This window comes from Penicillium expansum, assembly GCF_000769745.1.
Source record: "Penicillium expansum strain MD-8 chromosome Unknown contig145, whole genome shotgun sequence".
NCBI lineage: Eukaryota > Fungi > Ascomycota > Eurotiomycetes > Eurotiales > Aspergillaceae > Penicillium > Penicillium expansum.
This window is the reverse complement of record NW_015971172.1, coordinates 58,475-77,708: the sequence shown is the minus strand read 5'-3', so window position 1 is coordinate 77,708 and position 19,234 is coordinate 58,475. Positions and strand designations below refer to the sequence as shown.

General features: G+C 49.5%; 4 protein-coding genes across 4 annotated transcripts; 2 read left to right on the top strand and 2 right to left on the bottom strand.

The window, feature by feature from the left end:
• Window positions 1–875: 875 nt before the first annotated feature.
• Window positions 876–3,116, top strand: PEX2_043460 (fungal specific transcription factor domain-containing protein; the record flags this gene model as incomplete). Its single annotated transcript, XM_016741621.1, has 6 exons — window positions 876–936; window positions 1,248–1,472; window positions 1,527–1,849; window positions 1,905–2,048; window positions 2,366–2,598; window positions 2,660–3,116. 6 exons carry the CDS (start codon window positions 876–878, stop codon window positions 3,114–3,116), a joined length of 1,443 nt encoding a protein of 480 aa, XP_016603323.1.
• Window positions 3,117–4,482: 1,366 nt separating this feature from the next.
• On the top strand, window positions 4,483–9,878 carry PEX2_043450 (putative Rho guanyl nucleotide exchange factor; the record flags this gene model as incomplete). The annotated part of the gene is made up of 2 exons (XM_016741620.1): window positions 4,483–9,081; window positions 9,138–9,878. The coding sequence occupies 2 exons, from the start codon at window positions 4,483–4,485 to the stop codon at window positions 9,876–9,878; spliced, it is 5,340 nt and encodes a 1,779-aa protein (XP_016603322.1).
• An 828-nt stretch (window positions 9,879–10,706) lies between these two features.
• On the bottom strand, window positions 10,707–14,246 carry PEX2_043440 (GTPase-activating protein; the record flags this gene model as incomplete). Its single annotated transcript, XM_016741619.1, has 3 exons — window positions 10,707–12,981; window positions 13,030–13,381; window positions 13,442–14,246. 3 exons carry the CDS (start codon window positions 14,244–14,246, stop codon window positions 10,707–10,709), a joined length of 3,432 nt encoding a protein of 1,143 aa, XP_016603321.1.
• A 1,920-nt stretch (window positions 14,247–16,166) lies between these two features.
• On the bottom strand, window positions 16,167–17,403 carry PEX2_043430 (uncharacterized protein; the record flags this gene model as incomplete). The annotated part of the gene is made up of 2 exons (XM_016741618.1): window positions 16,167–17,108; window positions 17,164–17,403. The coding sequence occupies 2 exons, from the start codon at window positions 17,401–17,403 to the stop codon at window positions 16,167–16,169; spliced, it is 1,182 nt and encodes a 393-aa protein (XP_016603320.1).
• Window positions 17,404–19,234: the final 1,831 nt, after the last annotated feature.

Sequence of the window (19,234 nt, the reverse complement as noted above, 5' to 3'; positions counted from 1 at the left end):
ATCACTCAACAGCCACTGCCATGCTACCAAATATTATTCGTATCTTATTCGAGGCTTTCTTTTCTTGATAATCTCAATTTTAGGGCAAGGTAGGTAGATACATGTTTCATCTTTGCTGTGATATTTTTCTTTGGAAAACAAACCCAACTTTACATCCATGTAAATACCCAAAAATCATGTCGTCACACATGGTATCTACGTGCTTTCCTGATTCGGTCGGAATGCCGATCGAAAAAGGAAAAAGGCTCTGAAGACCTTGACTAAGCGGCTTCGCGCGTCCCACTCATTTTCTTTTTTTGCAAAACCCGTGTTCTAAAGCATATCGTATGTTTTAAATTACTTCAACTATTCTTTACACGTATAAACTAAAACAGTACTCCTTGTATACGCGTGTAGGGTGATTATACCCGTAACTCACCAGTAGAACAAATGAATAAATGGAGCGGAGAAAGGAAGAAGCAGAAATATAAAAACATGTACGGAGATCCACCCCCGACAGGACCTTGCCTTGCTACTGGTGGGTCCTGTATGGTGGGCTCCGCGGCCTCCGCACACGGCCTCCGCAAGCGCCGAGCAATCTACACTACTTTTTTCTCCTTCATATTTGGCGCTAGAAATGCCGAAGGGTCTTTATAGCTCTAACACATAGATACCAATTCGACGTGTTCGCGAATATACCTACTAAATGAGTGACGACGTGTTGCGAGCTGTGAGTGCCACCACATGGCTTTCGGATTTTGTATACTGATGATACTAGTGTGACCTTTGCCACTCGAGAAAGGTTAAAGGAGTTCATTGAGTCTGTTTACTGGCCAAGAACTGATATTTCTAATAGGTTCGCTGCGATAAGCAACTACATTGTGCGAATTGTACCGATGCAGGCGTTGAGTGCAGTCGTACAAGAGCTCGACGACCTCGCCGGCAATCGACATCGGCGTATGTTTTCATATGACTCTATCATTATACATGCTTACTAAATCTAATAATAGACTGTCTGCTCTCGGGGAAAGATTGTTAACTTTGGAAAGAACAGTCTCAGAGTATGATTGCCATTCTTCTTTACTTCCGTACCCCTATTGATTGATCGATTAGGGGCATTGAAAACATCATTACACCAAGTGTTGCAAATTACTATAATGCAGATACACCATCGAAAAAAAGGAGATTAGATCATGCCTCGCCCATAGAAGTTGCTTCCCAACCTGCTCAGAATGAGTGTGCCATTGGATCGGCCACACACCATGCAGAGAAGGCCAGAGTTGTGATACAAGGAGAGCTCGATGGCAATGAGCACATGGACCGTGAACGAAAGGCAATTCTCAAATCTGCCCTGCAATTCGTGGATGTTACTTGGCAGAGGAGAACTTCAATTGCCGATAAATCTTCGCCGTTAGAAGTGTCGCATGAAGACTTTCAACATTCTGGTCCATTTATTGCCCCATCACCAGAGCTGCTTTACATGCTTCTTCCAGGTATATGAAAAAAAGCCATCTCCATTCCTAATGCAGGCACTGATAACAACACAGAGCCAACAACTGCCGAGGGACGTGCTAGCTGCGTACAATGGCCGGACCACATCTCGGATAAAACACTGGAGAAGATGGCTTCAACCATTCTCAGTGATGATGGCTATGAGCATGGGCAGGTATTCTATCAGTATTGCATATGCGTTTATGTGAAGGCCATCTTCCATCTCTATCAAAAACCGAGAGCATACAAGGATCCCCGCATCAACGCACAATTTCTGAAGTCCAAGAAATTATATGAAACGCATGCCTTTCGCGCTCTCAAAAGTCTCAATTTTTTGAATGCACCAACTCTTCCGTTTGTCCAGTCGTTAATATCTGCTGTATGTCGCCATCCCTCCTTCAACGGCAAGTCTTTTATTGACAACCATCGAACAGGCATTCCTCATGCAGTATCTTGGCAACATGAATCAATGCTGGATTCTCAACTCATACGCTGCTCGTCTGATTACCGCTCTGGGCTATCATGAAATCTGCAATCCGCTTGGGAATTCAAGCCTCGATGAAGAGATCCATAGCGCTGTATGCTGGTGCTTTTACCTTGACAGAACTCTGAGCACCCTTCTTTATCGACCACTGTCGCTGCCGGAGCTTCGCATCTCTCCCACGTGTCTAATTAGTGGCGACATATCTCTACCCCATCTCCCATTAATACGAGTTCTGTTGGATTTAGCTCAGGTTCAAGGAGAGCTACTGAATTGCGGGATGGCGGATAACACTCGCCAAATAATCGCCAATCATTCAAGACTCCAAGAGCGAATGGAAGCCATACATTCAAAAATACAATCTGTGGGTTTGACTCGATGCTTTTCTTTCTTCGGGCTAACCTATCTTTCTAGAGTCGAGCCTCCGCACCAGAATGTATCGCCTCGGATTGGATTTCATGTGAATTTTGTTATTACGCGATACTGGTTGATATTCTTCGATCACGCTTAAAATGTTCCTTTTCTCCTTTGACACACAAGGAATGTGTGTCGTATTCTCGCAAATCCCTCCGGGCACTGCATCACCTTCAGAAGAACCTTGCGGATACCCCGGGCTTCGTGGATCCTTATCCCACATTCCTAACATGGTTAGTTAGTCTACTTCGAGTTTCACCAGTGCTCCCACTAATATATGTGCATTTTCCTTAGGACTGTTCTTCTTTACCCCTTAAGTCCATTCTTCGTTCTTTTCTGCAACATCATTGGAGAATTAGATATGGAGGACTACACTCTACTGCAAGACATCACGCAAAGCCTGTCTCAATTCGCCGCAAGTCCATACATCTCAAAATTGCTGAAACTTCTGGACTACTTGCAGAATCTCTGCGTGCCATTGATCCAAGCCAAGCAGCGCATGGGCCCGCAGGCCAAAGTCCCTACTTTGTACCCTTCAATGACTGGCACTTGGCATGACCATCCGTCTAGTACTAATGAGCATGCAAATCTCATGATGGCTGGCTCTCCGTATATGGATATCACTGGAGCATACCCTCAGCAGTTGCAAACGCCCAGTGATGGAAGCTATGCACCTGATAATTCGTTGATGTGGCAACTATTCAATAGCCATGTCTCCCTGGAGTGGTTTGATGACCCTTTTTCTTATTAAGGATGGGTATTGTGTTTGTTGATAGTCTGTTTCGGTGTTCTATCTCTCCAATCCTTTCCTTTCTTTCCCTTTAATTCCTAGACTGTTAGCCGTTTGTTTCTATGTATAAGTTCTATGTATAAGTTGGGTGTATTTTATAACCACATTATCAACAAGAAGCTTAATTAGTGAAAACGACTTTCCTACGTATAACCTTTGATCGACCATCAATTACTTTTGTTTCTCGAAAGCCCTTCTAGATGCCCTCAAATGTCTGGAGTCATTTTAGGCAAAAATATACTGTTGCCCAAGTCTAGTCACTGCATATGTGGTTGTGGATGCAATCTACGCAGTGGGGCCAAATACGGTTCACTCAGCCTCTCAGCCTCGCCTCTAAAAAAGAAGAATACGAGAGAATTGCCTAGGTGGGGGCCATGATTAAATTATTCATGTTCTAGGATTCATCGCCCCCCTATTACCTATTGGGGTTCACTATAATTTTCCCAATGGCATCTATGGATATATAATGTTTGACCTTGTTATCACTTAGTAAAACAAAAGAGGGCATGTACTTATATATGACAAGAATAGTCGGTCGCGTTTGCCTTGTGATACCTTTTCAGATGATCTTTTTAGATATCACTTGAGGTGTCATTTGAGATATCCTTTTAGGTGTATGTGAAGGCAGTAAAAAAGCATACTTTGTGCAAGCGAGTTTTCTATGTATGACCTGTGATGACCTGGACCCCTAATCCCGGGGAATAAACGCCAATTACGGAGTAATAAGCTGAAGGTCGTAAAGAGATCTCGTATATTGTATATTTATATATATATATATATTACATATCGTACATAAGAAAAAATCCACATACCATAGATTCAAAATAATGGAAATACTTACAGACAACGTGGATGTCCACCATATTCATATTCATATCCATATCATTCTCCTTGTACCGAGTACAATAGGCATAGTGCAGGCAGGTGGTGAACCCCGTTGGCGGTGGAGACGGTACCTCGACTAGCGTGGGCGCAGCTGATGGAATCCCAACTCACCTCCCACATATTTCCCCCTCAAAACATCTCCCGGTTTTGCATATCTGCTAGACTTGGTTTCCCTATTACCAAGCCTAGTATATCGCGCTCTAAGGTTTCATTGGGGATGCCCAGAGCCAGCTCTTCGGCAGCGTGTTACCGGCCCGCGTGGTCGTTCCCCTCATTCAAATCAGTTTGATTTGCTCTGAACTAGTCACTCGTTTTGCCATTCACTTGAGCGCCCGATACTAGACCCCTCGGTCCTGTTAAACAATCTCTCGCGCAATCCTGGGCGCGTCGAGTCAAGCCGAGCCGAGTCAACATCTGGTCCAAACCTCACCCCTCCGAAGCCATGTCGCAATATCCAAACGGCCAACAGGCATACTATGGCCAGCCTACAAACCCACAAGCCCCTGTCCAATCGTCCACCACCCACTATGACGCTTATTCGTCCCAAAATCCCGCGCCAGACCAACACCTGCCTCGAAGGATGCCAAGTTACAATGCTGGGGATGATTCTGGATTCTTCAACCCTGCCCAGGCCCAGAATATGAGAGCGACCGAAGAAAACAGACAGTATTCAACACAGGGTAGTGGCTATGGTAGCAGCGCGGGACAGGGTAGCTACAACGCTGCGCAGGGAGGGTTTGAAGACGACAGAGACTCCAGATATTCGCGAACTTCCTCGGATGCCATGTCGCGCATGTCGCCGACTCGCGCTTCTTCGCAAACCTCCACCATGTCGTATCAATACCAATACTCTGGAGCACCCTCGTCCCAGCCGGCCTATAACCCACAGCAATACGTCCTTCCACATACGCAGTCGCAACCAGTCCTCGCATATACCCCCCATACGTACACTGGCGCCAGCAATACTTACACCGCTCCAGCCTCGGGCCACCAACCATATAATCCCGCGGCATACCAGTCTACCGCAGTTTCGGGACTGAGTTCTCCGGTTTTACCTAGAAGGCCGAGCACCACTTCACACTACGGGCAGACACCGCCGACTCCCCAATCTTACGGATTCTCCCAACAACCACCGCTTCCGCCACCGAGAGCCGCTGATCATCCGTATGGAGGACGTTCGTACCAACCCATGTCACCGAACCCCTCGCCTTCTTATGTGCCGTCAAGCTCCCCGGGCACAATGCATATGCCTCCGCCTGCACCGCGTCCTTATTATAGCAACTCACAAGGGCCTGCGTATGATCTGCCATCTCCCCAGTACACTCCGGCGATCCCAAGCGGTTACTTCGAAGAGCAGCCACCGGCGCCTCCAGTTCATCAGACTCATGCAAATGGCCTGTATGGCAGGCAGCCAAGTGTATCTCATTCCGGGGCAGGGCGAACCCTACCGACGCCCCCTGTGCAGTCAGACTTGTCCCAACAACAACCGAGGCGAACTGACACCTTGAATCGACACCCCCAATCCCGACCTCTTCCTGGGCCCCCGGTCGATGAAGCTGGGGCAAATGGTAATCGATGGCCGGCGGAAGCTCCCATGGCATATGAAGATGTGCTCAGACAGGATGAGGCTGCAGCCTTGGACTCTCAGAACTTTGCTCGGCGTCACAGTTCTAGAGCATCCCATGCTAGCTCTGCTTCACGCATGCACTTCTCGCCTGATGAGGAACACACCCACACTAATGGCAACATGGAGACAGGCACGGGGCAGACTGTGAATTATGATGCATACATTGACGAAAGCGATCCCGAAGCTACTGCTGGTTTGATTATGATGCAAGAAGACATAGCGCGTGAGGAGCGAGAGAAAGGGCGGATGCGACGTGAGACCAATGCCTCAATTGTCAGCTCACGTGGATCCAACATATCACCAAGAGGGTATTCGCCACACTCTGACCCCAATGGAGACAACGATTCCATTCATGACCTAGCACACTACGGAGGTGGCTACCAAGCAAACATGCCATATGGCGATGAGACATTTTACAATTCGGAAGACCACTCGGACCCTGCTGCGGGCAACAGATTTCCAGGCACATCCGGTTCATTCAGAAGCGATGTGTCCCGCGATGACCGTGGTGAGTATTATAATGAATACGAGCACCCGCCTATCGCATATGATTACGCCAGACGCCTCCATCATACGCCAGCCGATGCCAGGGTAGATGCCAGTGGTACAGGAGGATTATCGGCACCCGATGCCTATTCCCGACGGATGAGCTTTGACTATGGCGATGAAGGAGAGACACCATATGATCATACCCATTCTGGAGATCAATCCGACGACGAGAGTCCCCACCGATCCGCACACGAAGATCTGTTCTTCCACCCTGGAATGCGCCCATTACCACCTGCACCCGTTGAGCCTGCGGGTAATGTTGATCTTGTGTCACATTTGATGCCTGCGGGCACCTATAACCGCCACTCGGAGCAGCTGGATGACTTGGATAGTTATTCACAGTATCACCACCCCTCCTTGCCAACTTCTGCGGATTCTTATGGTGATGCTCTGTTGAGCCCGTCTCAAGTCCCGCGGTCGTCATCTTTGTCGACTCCTATTGGGCCTCGTACTGATGCACCCATCAGATCGAAGACCGATGCGGACCGGCTCAGATACAGGCAGCAGCAGCAAGAACTTCTCTTGCAGCTTCAGCAAAAGGACCTGCCTCATATAGACCCAACGGCGGCTGCAGTAGCCGCTATGACGCTAGATCTGCCAAGCATCCCGGCTGGCCGGCGCAAGAAGTTCCATCCCGCGAAGCTGTCATCGGAACAATTCAAGAAGTGTAGCGAGCCGTGGGCTTTGAGTTCTCTTTTGTCCTGGATTAAAGATCTGAGTGAGGATGAGACAGATCTCAGAGAGCAAACAATTGCCGATGCCATGGTCGCGTTGTTCACTCACAAAGTCCCCACCATGAATATTGCTGATGCCGAGACACTGGCTGCTCGAGTTGTGAGCGGTATGCTTGAAGGGGGTGCATTGGTCAAAGAAGAAGAATGGGTCAAGTTTGGCTCAGGCACTCTTTCGGGTATCTTGTTCCAGATCACTGGCACTGGATGTTACTCTCCCAGGCTCCACTTACATGAGATGCACATTGAAGATACTGATAGTTCCGCTCGGTGCTACTCGCATCACTGTATGCGGACACTGAAGAAGGTCAACCTCAAGGCACAGATGATGGCACCGCAGAAGAAGATCGAGGACTGGGTTACTTTCTACAAGGTACCCAAGGAGGTCTGGGAAGCTCATCCTAGGAAAGAGATCGATCGACAGAACAATTTGCACGAGATTGTCACTACAGAAGACTCCTACATCTCGCAACTGGATGTCCTACGAGAACTGTATCGCGATCAATTAGCTAAGATGAATCCTTCCATAATCCCGGTGAAGCGGTTGCCCAAATTCTTGGCCGACGTGTTTGGCAAGGTCGATGCCGTGAAGAGAGTCAACGAGGATTTCCTATTGGCACAGCTTAAATACCGTCAAAAAGAACAAGGGCCTTTCATCTCTGGATTCAGTGACATCTTCCGGGAATGGATTCGCAAAGCTAAGAATGTTTACATCGACTATGCTGCAACCTTCCCAACTGCAAACTATCTTGTGCGCAAGGAGGCTGAGCGCAACCCGCACTTCAAACAGTTCCTGAACCAAGCGCGGGAACACAAACTGTCCAATCGCCTTAGCTGGGATACTTATCTCAAAGCTCCGATTACCAGAATCCAGCGGTATACTCTTCTGTTGGCGACTGTCCACAAGAATATGGTCAAGGATACCGAAGAGAAGACAAATCTGGCACAGGCCATTGAAGAGATCAAGGTCGTGGCGCTGGAATGTGACAACAAAGTGGGAGAGATGAACAAGAAGGCCGACTTGATGGAACTGGCATCCAAGTTGCAATTGCGACCCGACATGAAGAAGGAAGTTGAACTCAATCTCGAACACTTGGGTCGACAGATCATCCATCGAGGCGAGCTGCAACGTCCTGGAACCCGCACAAGATTCCTCGTCGATACACACGCCATCCTGTTCGATCATTATCTTGTTCTTGCCAAGATATTCACGATGCGCGACCGGGCAGTGAAGTACGAGCGATACGATATCTCAAAACTGCCCATCCCAATGGACCTATTGGGCCTGGAAAGTACCGACGATGATCCCGTGGTCAAATCATCCGTCAGGGGAGTTTCGACTGTCACACCCTCCCAAGCAGGTGCCGGCAGCCCTCTTGCCCACACAGGGTCTGGCGCATCAAATGGGGCCCTTGAGAACTCAAAGGACGACAAGATCCTGTATCCGTTCAAAATCAAGCATCTGGGCAAAACCGGAACATATACTCTCTACGCCTTCTCAGCACAAAGCCGCCTGGAATGGTGCCAAAAGATCATCGAAGCGAAGACGAAGCATGCTGCTGCTCTCTTCTCGCAAAATGCTGAGCCATTCCGACTGCGTGTGCTTGCGGACACTGCGTTCGCATACTCTGATCACACACCCGGCTCTAAAAGTGTCACCATCAAGGGAACCCCTCTCCATCGTGCGATCAAAGAAGTTGAGAAGCAATATGAAAGCACGAAGACTCGTCCCCTAGCGTTATCCAAGACTGCGGTCAATTGTGCCACGGTGTTCCAACAGCCGCCTGGGCGCATAATGTGTGCAATCGGCACGGAGTATGGACTGTACATGTCTGAGCTCAATAACCCGCGGGGTTGGTATAGGGCTATTCCTATCACGCGGGTCACACAAGTTGCTGTCTTTGAGGATTTCAATCTGTTGTTGTTGATTGCAGATCGGTCCTTGATTGCATACCACCTCGACGTGGTCTGTCCCGCTAATGGGAAGACTTCCCAGTCATCTCAAGATTCTGCTCGACGTGCTCCGCAGAAGCTGTCTGGATCCCGTGAAGTGGGCTTCTTTGCAGCTGGTCGTCTGAAGGACCGGTACTTGGTTCTGTACAAAAAGCGTGAGGGGTTATCATCTACATTCAAGGTATGTACAGTTGCAGTGAACTCAATACAACAACAGCGAACTTACACAAAATCTAGGTTCTCGAGCCCGTCCTGCAAAAATCATCCACAAATAAGAGCAGCCTGTTCTCACGCCGCTCGAAAACGGAGTTCTTCCGCGATTACGACGAGTTCTACATCCCAGCCGAGACCTACCGAATCAACATGTTCCACTCCTCACTCGCCATCTCAACTCAAAAGGGTATTGAAGTTCTCACCCTTGACAAGAAACTCTCATGGTCCGTCCCAGACTTCAGCTCCAACGATACTCAAGATGCACACGATACCCTAAACAGCATCGCCAATCGCATCAACGGGCTCAAGCCACTAGGCATGTTCCGTCTCAGTGAGAGCGAGTTCCTAGTAGCTTACCAGCAGTGCGCTGTGTACGTCAACAAGCACGGCGACGTCTCTCGCAGTGTAGTCATGGAGTTCGTGGGCAGTGCACACACAGCCTGTCTCTATGGCAAGTTCCTAATTCTCTTCAACGAGGACTTCGTCGAAGTCCGCAATGCAATGAACGGCCGCTTACGCCAGGTTATCCCCGGCCACAATGTCGTCTGCATCGACGATGGCAGCAAGGTCCCTGGCTCGCTCGATGGAAACCCACAGGGTCACACTGGAGGTTCGACGGGTCTTGCCAGCGGCTTCTCCGACGCCACTAACGGCGCCGCGGCCGCGAGCATGGGTAACACGGTCAAAATCTGCATGCAACACCCGGAGTATGAGCGCAGTCAGATTGTCTTGGAGCTTCTCGAGAATGAGGGGCAAAAAGACTAGACCAATACCTAGCTAGCCGTCGTCGGGTTGGTCTGATTCACATCTTGTTTTCTTTTTGGATTTCATACTTCTCTTGGAGCTTGCATCTGCCACTTGCAGCTTACCCCTTTTCTTCACATTTTCGTGCACCTTTCATTCGCCTCGCCCCCCTCTTCATCCCTTTCTACTTTTGGGCCTTATATTCTCCGCCGTGGTTACCCTTTTTCTCTATGGACGGTGCCCCGTTTCTTCATTCCTGTGCTTGTTTTATACCCTTTTTCTTCTTCTCTTGCGTCGTGATCACACAATGCCTTTCCACTTCTACTTCGAAGGCCTGGTAATGATTGATCGCTTCCACCCACTGGGGTTGTTCCAGCCTGCCTGATGATAATGTTGTACATAGAAAACGTCATTACATCTCATGACTTGACGATTCTCTGATTTCAGAACACCTTTGTTTCATGGGCTACTTTGCCCTCATGAATTTTTTATTTAGTTGGTGGAAACATATAGGTCTCCAATCTATCTTTTGATCTTGACATATTTACGTGAATTGCAAATACCATATAACTAGAATTTGGTACATGTACGAAGAGTGCTACATAGAATCTATATGTCCAATAAACAAGAAATGATCCAGCAGTAGAGTTCTTTCTAACAGGGATCTAAAAATCCAGGTTCTAATCCGAGGGGAACCACGCAATCGGACAATGAATTGAAACATCCAAACCAAGGGTTGTTGTAGTACAAGATTGCATGATGATCTAACAAAGGGATCGGCAATGAGAAAAAAGAAAACATATGAGATGGCGATCAACCGTATATGACATAAGACAGTATGCAAGGATATCATGAGTCAAACTCGACGAGCTTGCTAATAACCTCGCCATCGCGGACTGTGGAAGAACCACGACCCTTAACAGAAGTCGCAGAGCTAGAGACCTTGCGAGGAGCGTGGTTCGCATCATCCTTTCCGTCCAAGAGAGAAGTTCTCTCTTCTTTTCCACCGCCAAGTACCTCGGCTCCTTCAAGGAGGTCACGGTCAGCGTCACGGACAACGCTACGACGCTCCCGATCAGCGCCGTATGCGCCAGCGCCCCAGCTGGGGATACCGCCAGGGATGGCAGCGGCAGTGTTTTCACGACGGGGATAGTCGTCATCGTCATCGTCGTCTTCTTCTTCCTCGCGGCCGAGGGCGTTGCGCTCGAGATCGCGCTGCGCCTCGTCCATTCGCTTTTTGACTTCGGCGGCCATGCGGATTCCGTCCGAGACGATGTTGTCGAGGACGCCGCGTAGGCCCTTGCCTGGCGGCACGATGCCTCCTGAGGCGCCGGCGACGGGTGCTGAGCCGGCGGTGAATCCGTGGGGACGGATACTGCCGAGGTTGGAGAAGGTTGTGAGGTTGGATGACATTGAGGATGATGCGGCTAGAGCTGCGGGGTGGGGGTGGTCGGAGAGGTGGAAGGATTGAGGGAAGTAGGATTCAAAGAACTGCTCTAGCAGTTCGTCGGCCAGGACAACCATTCGGAAAGTGGGGAGTGTGATGTGTAGGGGATTATTAGGGTCGAGAGCGGGGTTGGCAGACTCAGATGCTGAGCGGTTATGGTCGTTACTGTCTGATTCGGCGGCGGTAGACTTGGCTGACTGGGGGGTTGCGTCTGGTGCTGGAGAGTCGGTGGACTTGGCATCATCAATATCAATCAGGTTTTCTTCTTCTTCTTCGTCGTCATCGTCGTCGCCAATGGCAAATGAATCTAACTTCTCAGTTGCCTCTGCCGTTGCATCTTGCTGGTCTGTTTTTTGGTTCTCTGGGTGGCTGGGGTCGGCGTATTCGAAGCAGCGACGGATGAATGCGCTGACACTACCGAGGAATTTCTCGTCCGTAGTGAGCGAGTTCTCGGGGTGCTCGCGGTCTCCCGACGAGTTCAAATTTTCTACAGATGGAGTGGCCGTGATGGTGCCCTCAAATCCACGCCGGGAGAGGAACAACAGCGCCTCGGATATTTTGAGGATCCCCTCACGATCGACCTGGCCATTTCCATTGTCATCATACAGGTCGAAGAAATAGTTGATGTTGTTCATGATGTCAGGGGATCCCTTCAGCCGGGCGAGACCATTTACCACATTTTGAAGATTCAATCCCTCCTCGGGGTCTGTGCCCCACTTGCGGTAGAGGCGTTGCATGAACTCATGGTCAGCTGGCTGCCTGCGGTTCGCCCACAATGCCGATTTCCCGGATGAGGATTCTTTCCTCGAGGGCCCAGGGGAGTCAGCGACCGCCCATTTGGATGTGGCGGCTAAAAACTCCCGGAAAGCATCATAATCCATATGTGTAGGGCTAGGTCCAAGACCAACGCGGCCAACTTGGGTATCCGCAGGAGGAGCAAGCATGGAAAGGCGTTGGGATTTCTTCCTCTCTTGGCGCCTCGTCTCTTCCTCGATAACTCTCTGGTGCTGTTCCCACTGGTACAAAGTTTCATAGAAGCGGTCGTATATCGTTCCAAGATCATCCACGCTCAGGCGTTTGCTTTCGGGTCCGAGATTGCGGATAGAAGTACGCTTTGCAAAAGTCTCGATGTTTTCTAGCACAGCACCCTTGTGCTTTTCGCGGGTCTCGGTGATCGTGCTGTGAGTGATGCCAGAAAACTCCTTGAAAGCAACAACCATCAATTCTTGGAACCTAGTAATGGCCCGCAGCTTGGGGTTCTCTGATCTCGGGTGGGCCGATTCATCCAATCGTGAGAAATATGACTTCAAGACAGAGATAAACGACCCGTCATCTTGTGTCTCGAGAAGCTCCTCGCCGTTAACTCGGAGAATGGCAAGACCGACTTGGAAGAGGACTTTTGGCCCTTCTAAGAAGAACACATCTAAGACACGGAAAGCAAAGACGAGCGGCATAGAGTTAATGTAGAGGGAGAGAAACCATGGCAACGATACCACAGAGAGCTGCACATCTGATTTGGTGAGGTGATCCCAGAGGACTGGCATTGTTTTCTCGACTAGAGACTCGAAGACCTTCTGGTCGAGCAGTGTGCCATACATTGTTGTTGAATAGTAACCGGGAAGGAGACGGCCACACAGCACAGAAAGAAGGAAAAAGGCCTGGGCCTCTGACGTGTATCTAGTCAAGTTAGCAGACACCCTTGGCGACTTGATATTCTAAACATACATCAATAATGCAGCAACCACAATGTTCATGGCTTGGCAATACCCGATCTCCGGGTCAATCCAACTGTAGGCAGTGAGAACTCGTCGCAAGCGTCCAATGCCTTCTTCGCTCTGGAATCCAGGATACTCTGGTAGACTGCGATTCAAATCTTTCTCAATCTCATCGATAGCAAGGGATTCTTGTCCCTCAAATTTGGCCAATGTCTGTTGATACAGCTTCGGAGAGTGTAGACGAAGGAACAGAGAACCGGATGTAAGCTCCCATATTTCTCCACGTAACCGATTTGGCAAACCAACTCTGATTAGCTTGTGGAAGGTTGGTTGGCGAACCAACGTGGCATTGCGACCATTTTCTAGAGGATATCAGTCAGATGCCGGAATATCTAATCTAAAAAAGATAAAAGTCTCTTTACCTCTGAAATATTCGCCCCAAAGTCTCATCTTGCTGCGGTCACGCAGTTTGCGTGCATCACCAGGGTAGCGGAAAATCAGGCCTAGCCCCGCATCTGGGGGCTGACGAGTATCAGCCTCATTCCCTTCTTGTCCCTTTCCCTTTGCGCCTGAGAGCAAATATTCCGAATAACAATCCGAGACGACGCTCCGCAAGCTGTCAACCTCCTTCATTCCTTCCCGCAGGCCTTTTTTCAGCGTGTCACAGAATCGCTCGCAGGCCTGTCTGCTACCGACAAGCTGCAATATGAGGCGTTGAGGGGCGAAGTTGGGTTCTTGTGGCTTATTGAGCAAACCATTCCATGTTGTGAGTGCCAGGGAGAAAACATGGTTGGCGCTATGAAGGCGTTCGACACGTCGTATGCAGGATAGCGGGAGAATGAATCCATTGCCGGACGGCCCCGTGCCGTGTGTCTGGCCAGTCCAAGTGGTTGAGGCACTTGCTGTGGCAGAAGGAATGAAGCTCGTCGGCTGGGTTGAAAAGCAGATGAAACGTTCACTTAGATGCAGACGTCCGTTGTATGTATTTCCCGCCCGGTCAACCCTGCGCGAGCCATCTCCTTGATTTGCCGAGGAATTTGGTAGTGGTAGAACGAGATCAGCGGTGATCTCTTGAAGCGGGTTCTGTGAATCAGGGAGGCGGAATTGTTGCCGGAACAGCGATGCCTTGGAGGGATTATGATCGGGTGAGGATAGGGCGGGAATGTTGAAATTTGCAGGGTCAATCAGGCTCTGGGCCTTCTGAACGAAGGAGGACCACGGTATCATGTTGGAGAGGTGAACGTGGGAATTTGTGAGAATGTCCTGAAGCCGATAACCGATGATGTCGGGATCAAGCTACAGGCGACTTCGAATCCAGCAGATCCGGGCTAGGAATAGGAAAAAAAGCCCGTGCGTAATTTAAATTGGAGCTTCAAGGTCATCGTACAAGCTAAATCATCCTTGGCCGAGGATTAGGCCTGCAGAACAAGACGATTGCGTCGGGTGTTGTTGTCGGATTGATAAGAGGGGGCGTGATGATGCTGGTTTCACGTGACTGTCCTCAGCCTTATCCATAGCTTGGCATCACAGCATTCAAAGGGTATACATAGAAAGGTCTTCTGTACGAATTCATCTTTCCTTGGTTCTGGCCTTTGGGATTGTGGAAACTGCACGGTGGACCAATAGCTACAAGGAGGAAAGACATATGCAGAAGACACCCAAAGGTATTGTAGTATTTACATTTCAAGGGCTATACATGACATTGTATGCCATTTTAAGGCCTATACTTTACAATATCCTTCACTGTCAGGGTAGATTACCAGTCAGTGCAGTGGACTACAATTCTACGATCCTATACTACAGAGAAAAGCTTAAGAACTAGAGATATTTCAATTTATGAGGCTTGATTGACATGGATATAAACACTGCACAAGAAACACTGCACAAGCCTGACAGGAGAAAACACGAACATATATCGTGGAACTAAAATTGGGAATTGAAAACACTTGTCCAAGCTTGACATGCGAGCAAAAGAAACACATTGAAACCAAACAAAAATTGAGAATAGAACAGGATTTGAGAAGCTTAACTTGAGAGTGAAAGAAAATATTGGAATCAAAAAGGTGTAGGTGAAATGGGAGCAAGAAAAGATTGGAACAAGACAGGATTTAGGAATAGAACAAGATATGAGCAAGACCAAGAGCAACAAGACGAATTGAAACAAAACAAGATTTGAACAACACCAAGCCCAAGGCAATCATTGGCCATTGGAAATTGGCAGTGGGATAGCCCAGTCCGAGCGAACAAGCACATGACATTGATTCAGCACTGTGCAGACTGTGCAAGTGGCATTGGCCCTTAATCAGTAGACAGCGGAACTTGGTTTTTGTTCTTGTCCCGTGATTCTTGGGTGTCAGAGCCATTTCAGAAGCACTGGCCGTGGAGAAAAAAGATAGAGCCTGGTTTGGCTAGTGATGGTCGTAGGGCAAAAGACAGCGGAACTGTTTTTTTTTGGAGTTTTTTTGGTTTTTGTTCTTGTCGAGTGACTCGGGCTTCAGCATTGAATGGAGAATGTGAATTTTGGCCGTGAAAAAAGTGGAAAGTCTAGTGTGACAGGTTGTGGCCACGGGCGAACGACAGCAGAACTTTGTGGATTTTTTTGGGATTGTTGTTTGTTCTTGTCGATGACCCTGAAGCGTCAGAGGGCTCGGTGTTTCTGACCTATTGGGTTGGCAAATGAATGGAAAGCTCAGTCTGGCTGGCAGTGGCTGTTGCTCAAGGATAGTGGAATCTTTTTTGGTTCTTGTGGCGCTTGTTTTAATTTTGCTTTGGTTTGATGCTGTGCTTGGTGTTGTTCGTTATTTTGGTCTTGTTTCTGTTTGGTCTTGTTTGTGATCTTGGTCTTGGTCTTTTCCAAGGGATCTGTCTTGTTCAGAGAAAGAGATTGAAAGGTCAGTCCAGCTGGCTGGTAATGGGTCTTGGGCGAAAAATGGCTTGAAAGGTGACTCAATAGACGATTTCAAGAATTGCCTTTGTATTTGTATTTTTTTTTTTCGTATTTGTTTTTGTTGGGTGTAGAAAGGAAAGCCTAGATGAGACTCAAAGTGTGACTGGGCGGCTCTCGAACAAAAGACAGCGGGCCTCGATTGGAAGACAACATCAATATGTTTTTTTTTTTTGGTTTTTTGGTTTGTTTTTGTTTTTTCTTTAGTTCTTATCAAGTGATCCCCGGGCCTCAGAAGGCTCAGTGTATTCAGGAAGGACCTCCTCAGAAGAGCGAGGGATGGCCATGAGGCCTTGCTTTTCACAGGCCTCGCCGTCCTCCCAGGCGGCCTTGTGCTCTGAAGCAGTGGTGCCGCGGTAGCGTTGCCAGAGGAAAACCACGGCCTGGCCGACCAGCATGCCAATGGCACTAGCGGTCAATCCAGCCAGGACACCCAAAATAGCGGGGACAACGATAAAGTGCACAATGCGAGAGAAAGTGCGGGCGAAAGCGCCGTGGTGGGGGTGGTGATGGTGGGGACGAGCGGAGCCGTGGGCGTGGCCATGGTGGCCGCCGGGGCCGAACTTTTCACGTCCAGAGCCCTCTTCCTCGAAAGGAGGTGGGGGAGGGAAAGGCATACCGTCATGGCCTTCTTCGTGTTCTCCGTGGTGGCCCATTGTCTTGCCCTTGTGCTTGCCATGGCAGCTCTTGTGGCCGGCTTTGGCCATGCCCATCACGCGAGCCTTGGCACCAGACAAGAGGCCCCGAATGCGAGAGACCAGAAGTTCCTGCAGGCATTTGGCCTTGCCGTGGCACTCCTTCCAAGACAAACGGTCGGAGGCAGGGGCAGTGTTTTCGATTTCAGTCCGAGCGATGAAGAGCTCGCCGTTGGGATCCTGTAGAACGGTAATCGCAACGGTATCGACAGGGACTGGGTGGGTCTCCAGGTCAAGAACAGTGAATCGAATATCCAGGAGTTCGTAGCCCGGCTCATCCGATGGTGCAGCCATGGGCATGATTTCAAGCGCATATCCAACAGGCATGGGGGCGGAGTCCTCTCCCTCTTCATTTTGTTGGACCGCAAGAATTGGGATGGGCGGGGCCGGTGGGAATATTTGGCGGCCGTTGGCCAGCAGGCGGCTGTCTTCGATCGAGAATTCGAGAGTCTATTGGGGTTTGTTAGTCGGTTCGGATGAATAAAATGGATTCTGTCATGTTTACCAGAGATGATGGCTTGCCTTCCGTCCAGCTAACAACACCTTCGTCGTTGGTTTCACGGAGAGGACATTCAGAGCAGGGCAGGTCAACAATCGCATGATGAACATCCTCCAAAAGCATAGGGTGGATATTCACAAATCCATCTTCAATAATATCGACTTTAGGTTCCATCTCGGGGACGACTAGCATGGCACTGGCGCTAAGAGCAGCGGCGCCACCCAGCAAGACTGAGCGCACAAACATGGCGATGGAGTGAAATGAGGATTGTCGCAAGAATGCAAGTCAGAAGCAAGGCGATGCGTCTCTCCTTAAAGTGAGAGGAGACTTTCAAGAACGATGGGAACAATATGTCGAGGGGGTATGGAGATAAGTGATCTTCTTTCAGCGGGAAGTGGAGTGGGTGACGCCAGCTCCTGCGTGGCTCGTTCCGTCATTGGTGGATTATGGTCAGTCAGCCTGCTGACTGTGTAGGCGGCATCTTCCGGGCTTAGAAATTCGCCTTGGTATTCGTAGGCTCCACGAAAAGATTCTCATCCGAGTCGCATACCGTGTATTGTTATCGGGATTTCTTGTAAAAGTGAAGATAGCAAGGACTCCAGTGCCTAACTATCGGGTATGTGTTCAAAATCATGTTGATAGCCGTATACCGCAGTACAATCTTTTTAGCTGCTCGGAGTCGGCATGGTCTCTTCCGAGAGCCGCGAACAATACACGGTACTGCGGTATACATTTCAAGGTCGCGAAACACAATTTTGATACTGGCAAGGAATTTAGCCGAGCGCGGAAACCGCGTAGTCAGCGTGGTAAATGCGCGGGGGTCACCAATTTGTGACCGTGCCACACTAAGGCGTATACTTCAGTATCGTGTTTTCCAGCTCCTGCGAGATTAAATGATGTCCCAAATCCCAGGAGCTGGCTGTTTTATATGCCATATTGCCAGTCGCTAGGGGATCATTTGATGTTCCCATCCCCCAGGGGCTGGCTGTTGTTGCTGAAATTGGTATGTTCAGCAGGCGAACCATGCAGGTGGCATCCAAGTAGTCGTTGCTCTGCTCTTGGGGCCTTTGTGCAGTCCACTCATAGCCGACCCTGTGGTACGGCTCTCGCTGTATTTTGTTCTTCTGCCATGATGCTAGCTCCTGGGAGATCAAATGATGTTCCCCGCTCCCAGGAGCTGGCGTGCTGTCACTTGGTGACGAAATTGGCACGGTCGGCTTGCTGAACATGTAGACGGCATTGGATTGTGTTTGTGCCATGTTGCCAACCCCGGGGAGGTCATTTGGTGTTCCCAGCTCTCAGGGGCTGGCTTGTCGTTGGCGAACTGGCGTGTTCAGCAGGCTGACCATACAGGTGGCATTATAGCGTGTTTGTGCCACGTTTCCAGCCTCTGAGAGACCATATAATGTTCCCCGCTCCCAGGAGCTGGTGTCTTGTTGGTGTCCCTGTTGCCAGCCCCTAGGAGATCATGTAATGGTCCCATCACCCAGGGGCTGGCGTCTTGTTGGTGAATTGACTTATTCAGCAGGCTGACCATGCAGCCAGCTCCTAGGTGATCATATAATGTCCCCCATTCCCAGGAGCTGGCGTGTTGTTGCAAAGTGGCATGGCCAGCCCGCTGAACACACAGATGGTAGATTGTATACCATTTTGCCAGCCCCCGGGAGATGGTATAATGTTCTCATCTCCCGGGGGGTGGCTAACTTTTGTGTTGCGTGTTCAGCAGGCTGACCATGGAGCTGGCGTTGTTGGTGCCATTTTGCCAGCTCCTGGGAGATTATGAAATGCTCTCGGATCCCAGGAGCTGGCTGTTGCTGAAGGTGGTATGGTCAGCCTGCTGAACACGCAGGTGGCAGCTTTTGTGCCATATTGACAGCCCCTGGGAGATGATATAATGCTTGCATCTCCCAGGGGCTAGCGTCTTGTTTGTGAATTAGCGTGTTCAGCAGGCTGACCATGTAGCCAGCTCCCAGGAGGTCATATAATGTCCCTACTCCTAGGAGCTGGCTATTGATGTAGGTAGTATGGCCAGCCTGCTGAACACGCAGATGGCAACTTTTGTGCCATGTGCCAGCCC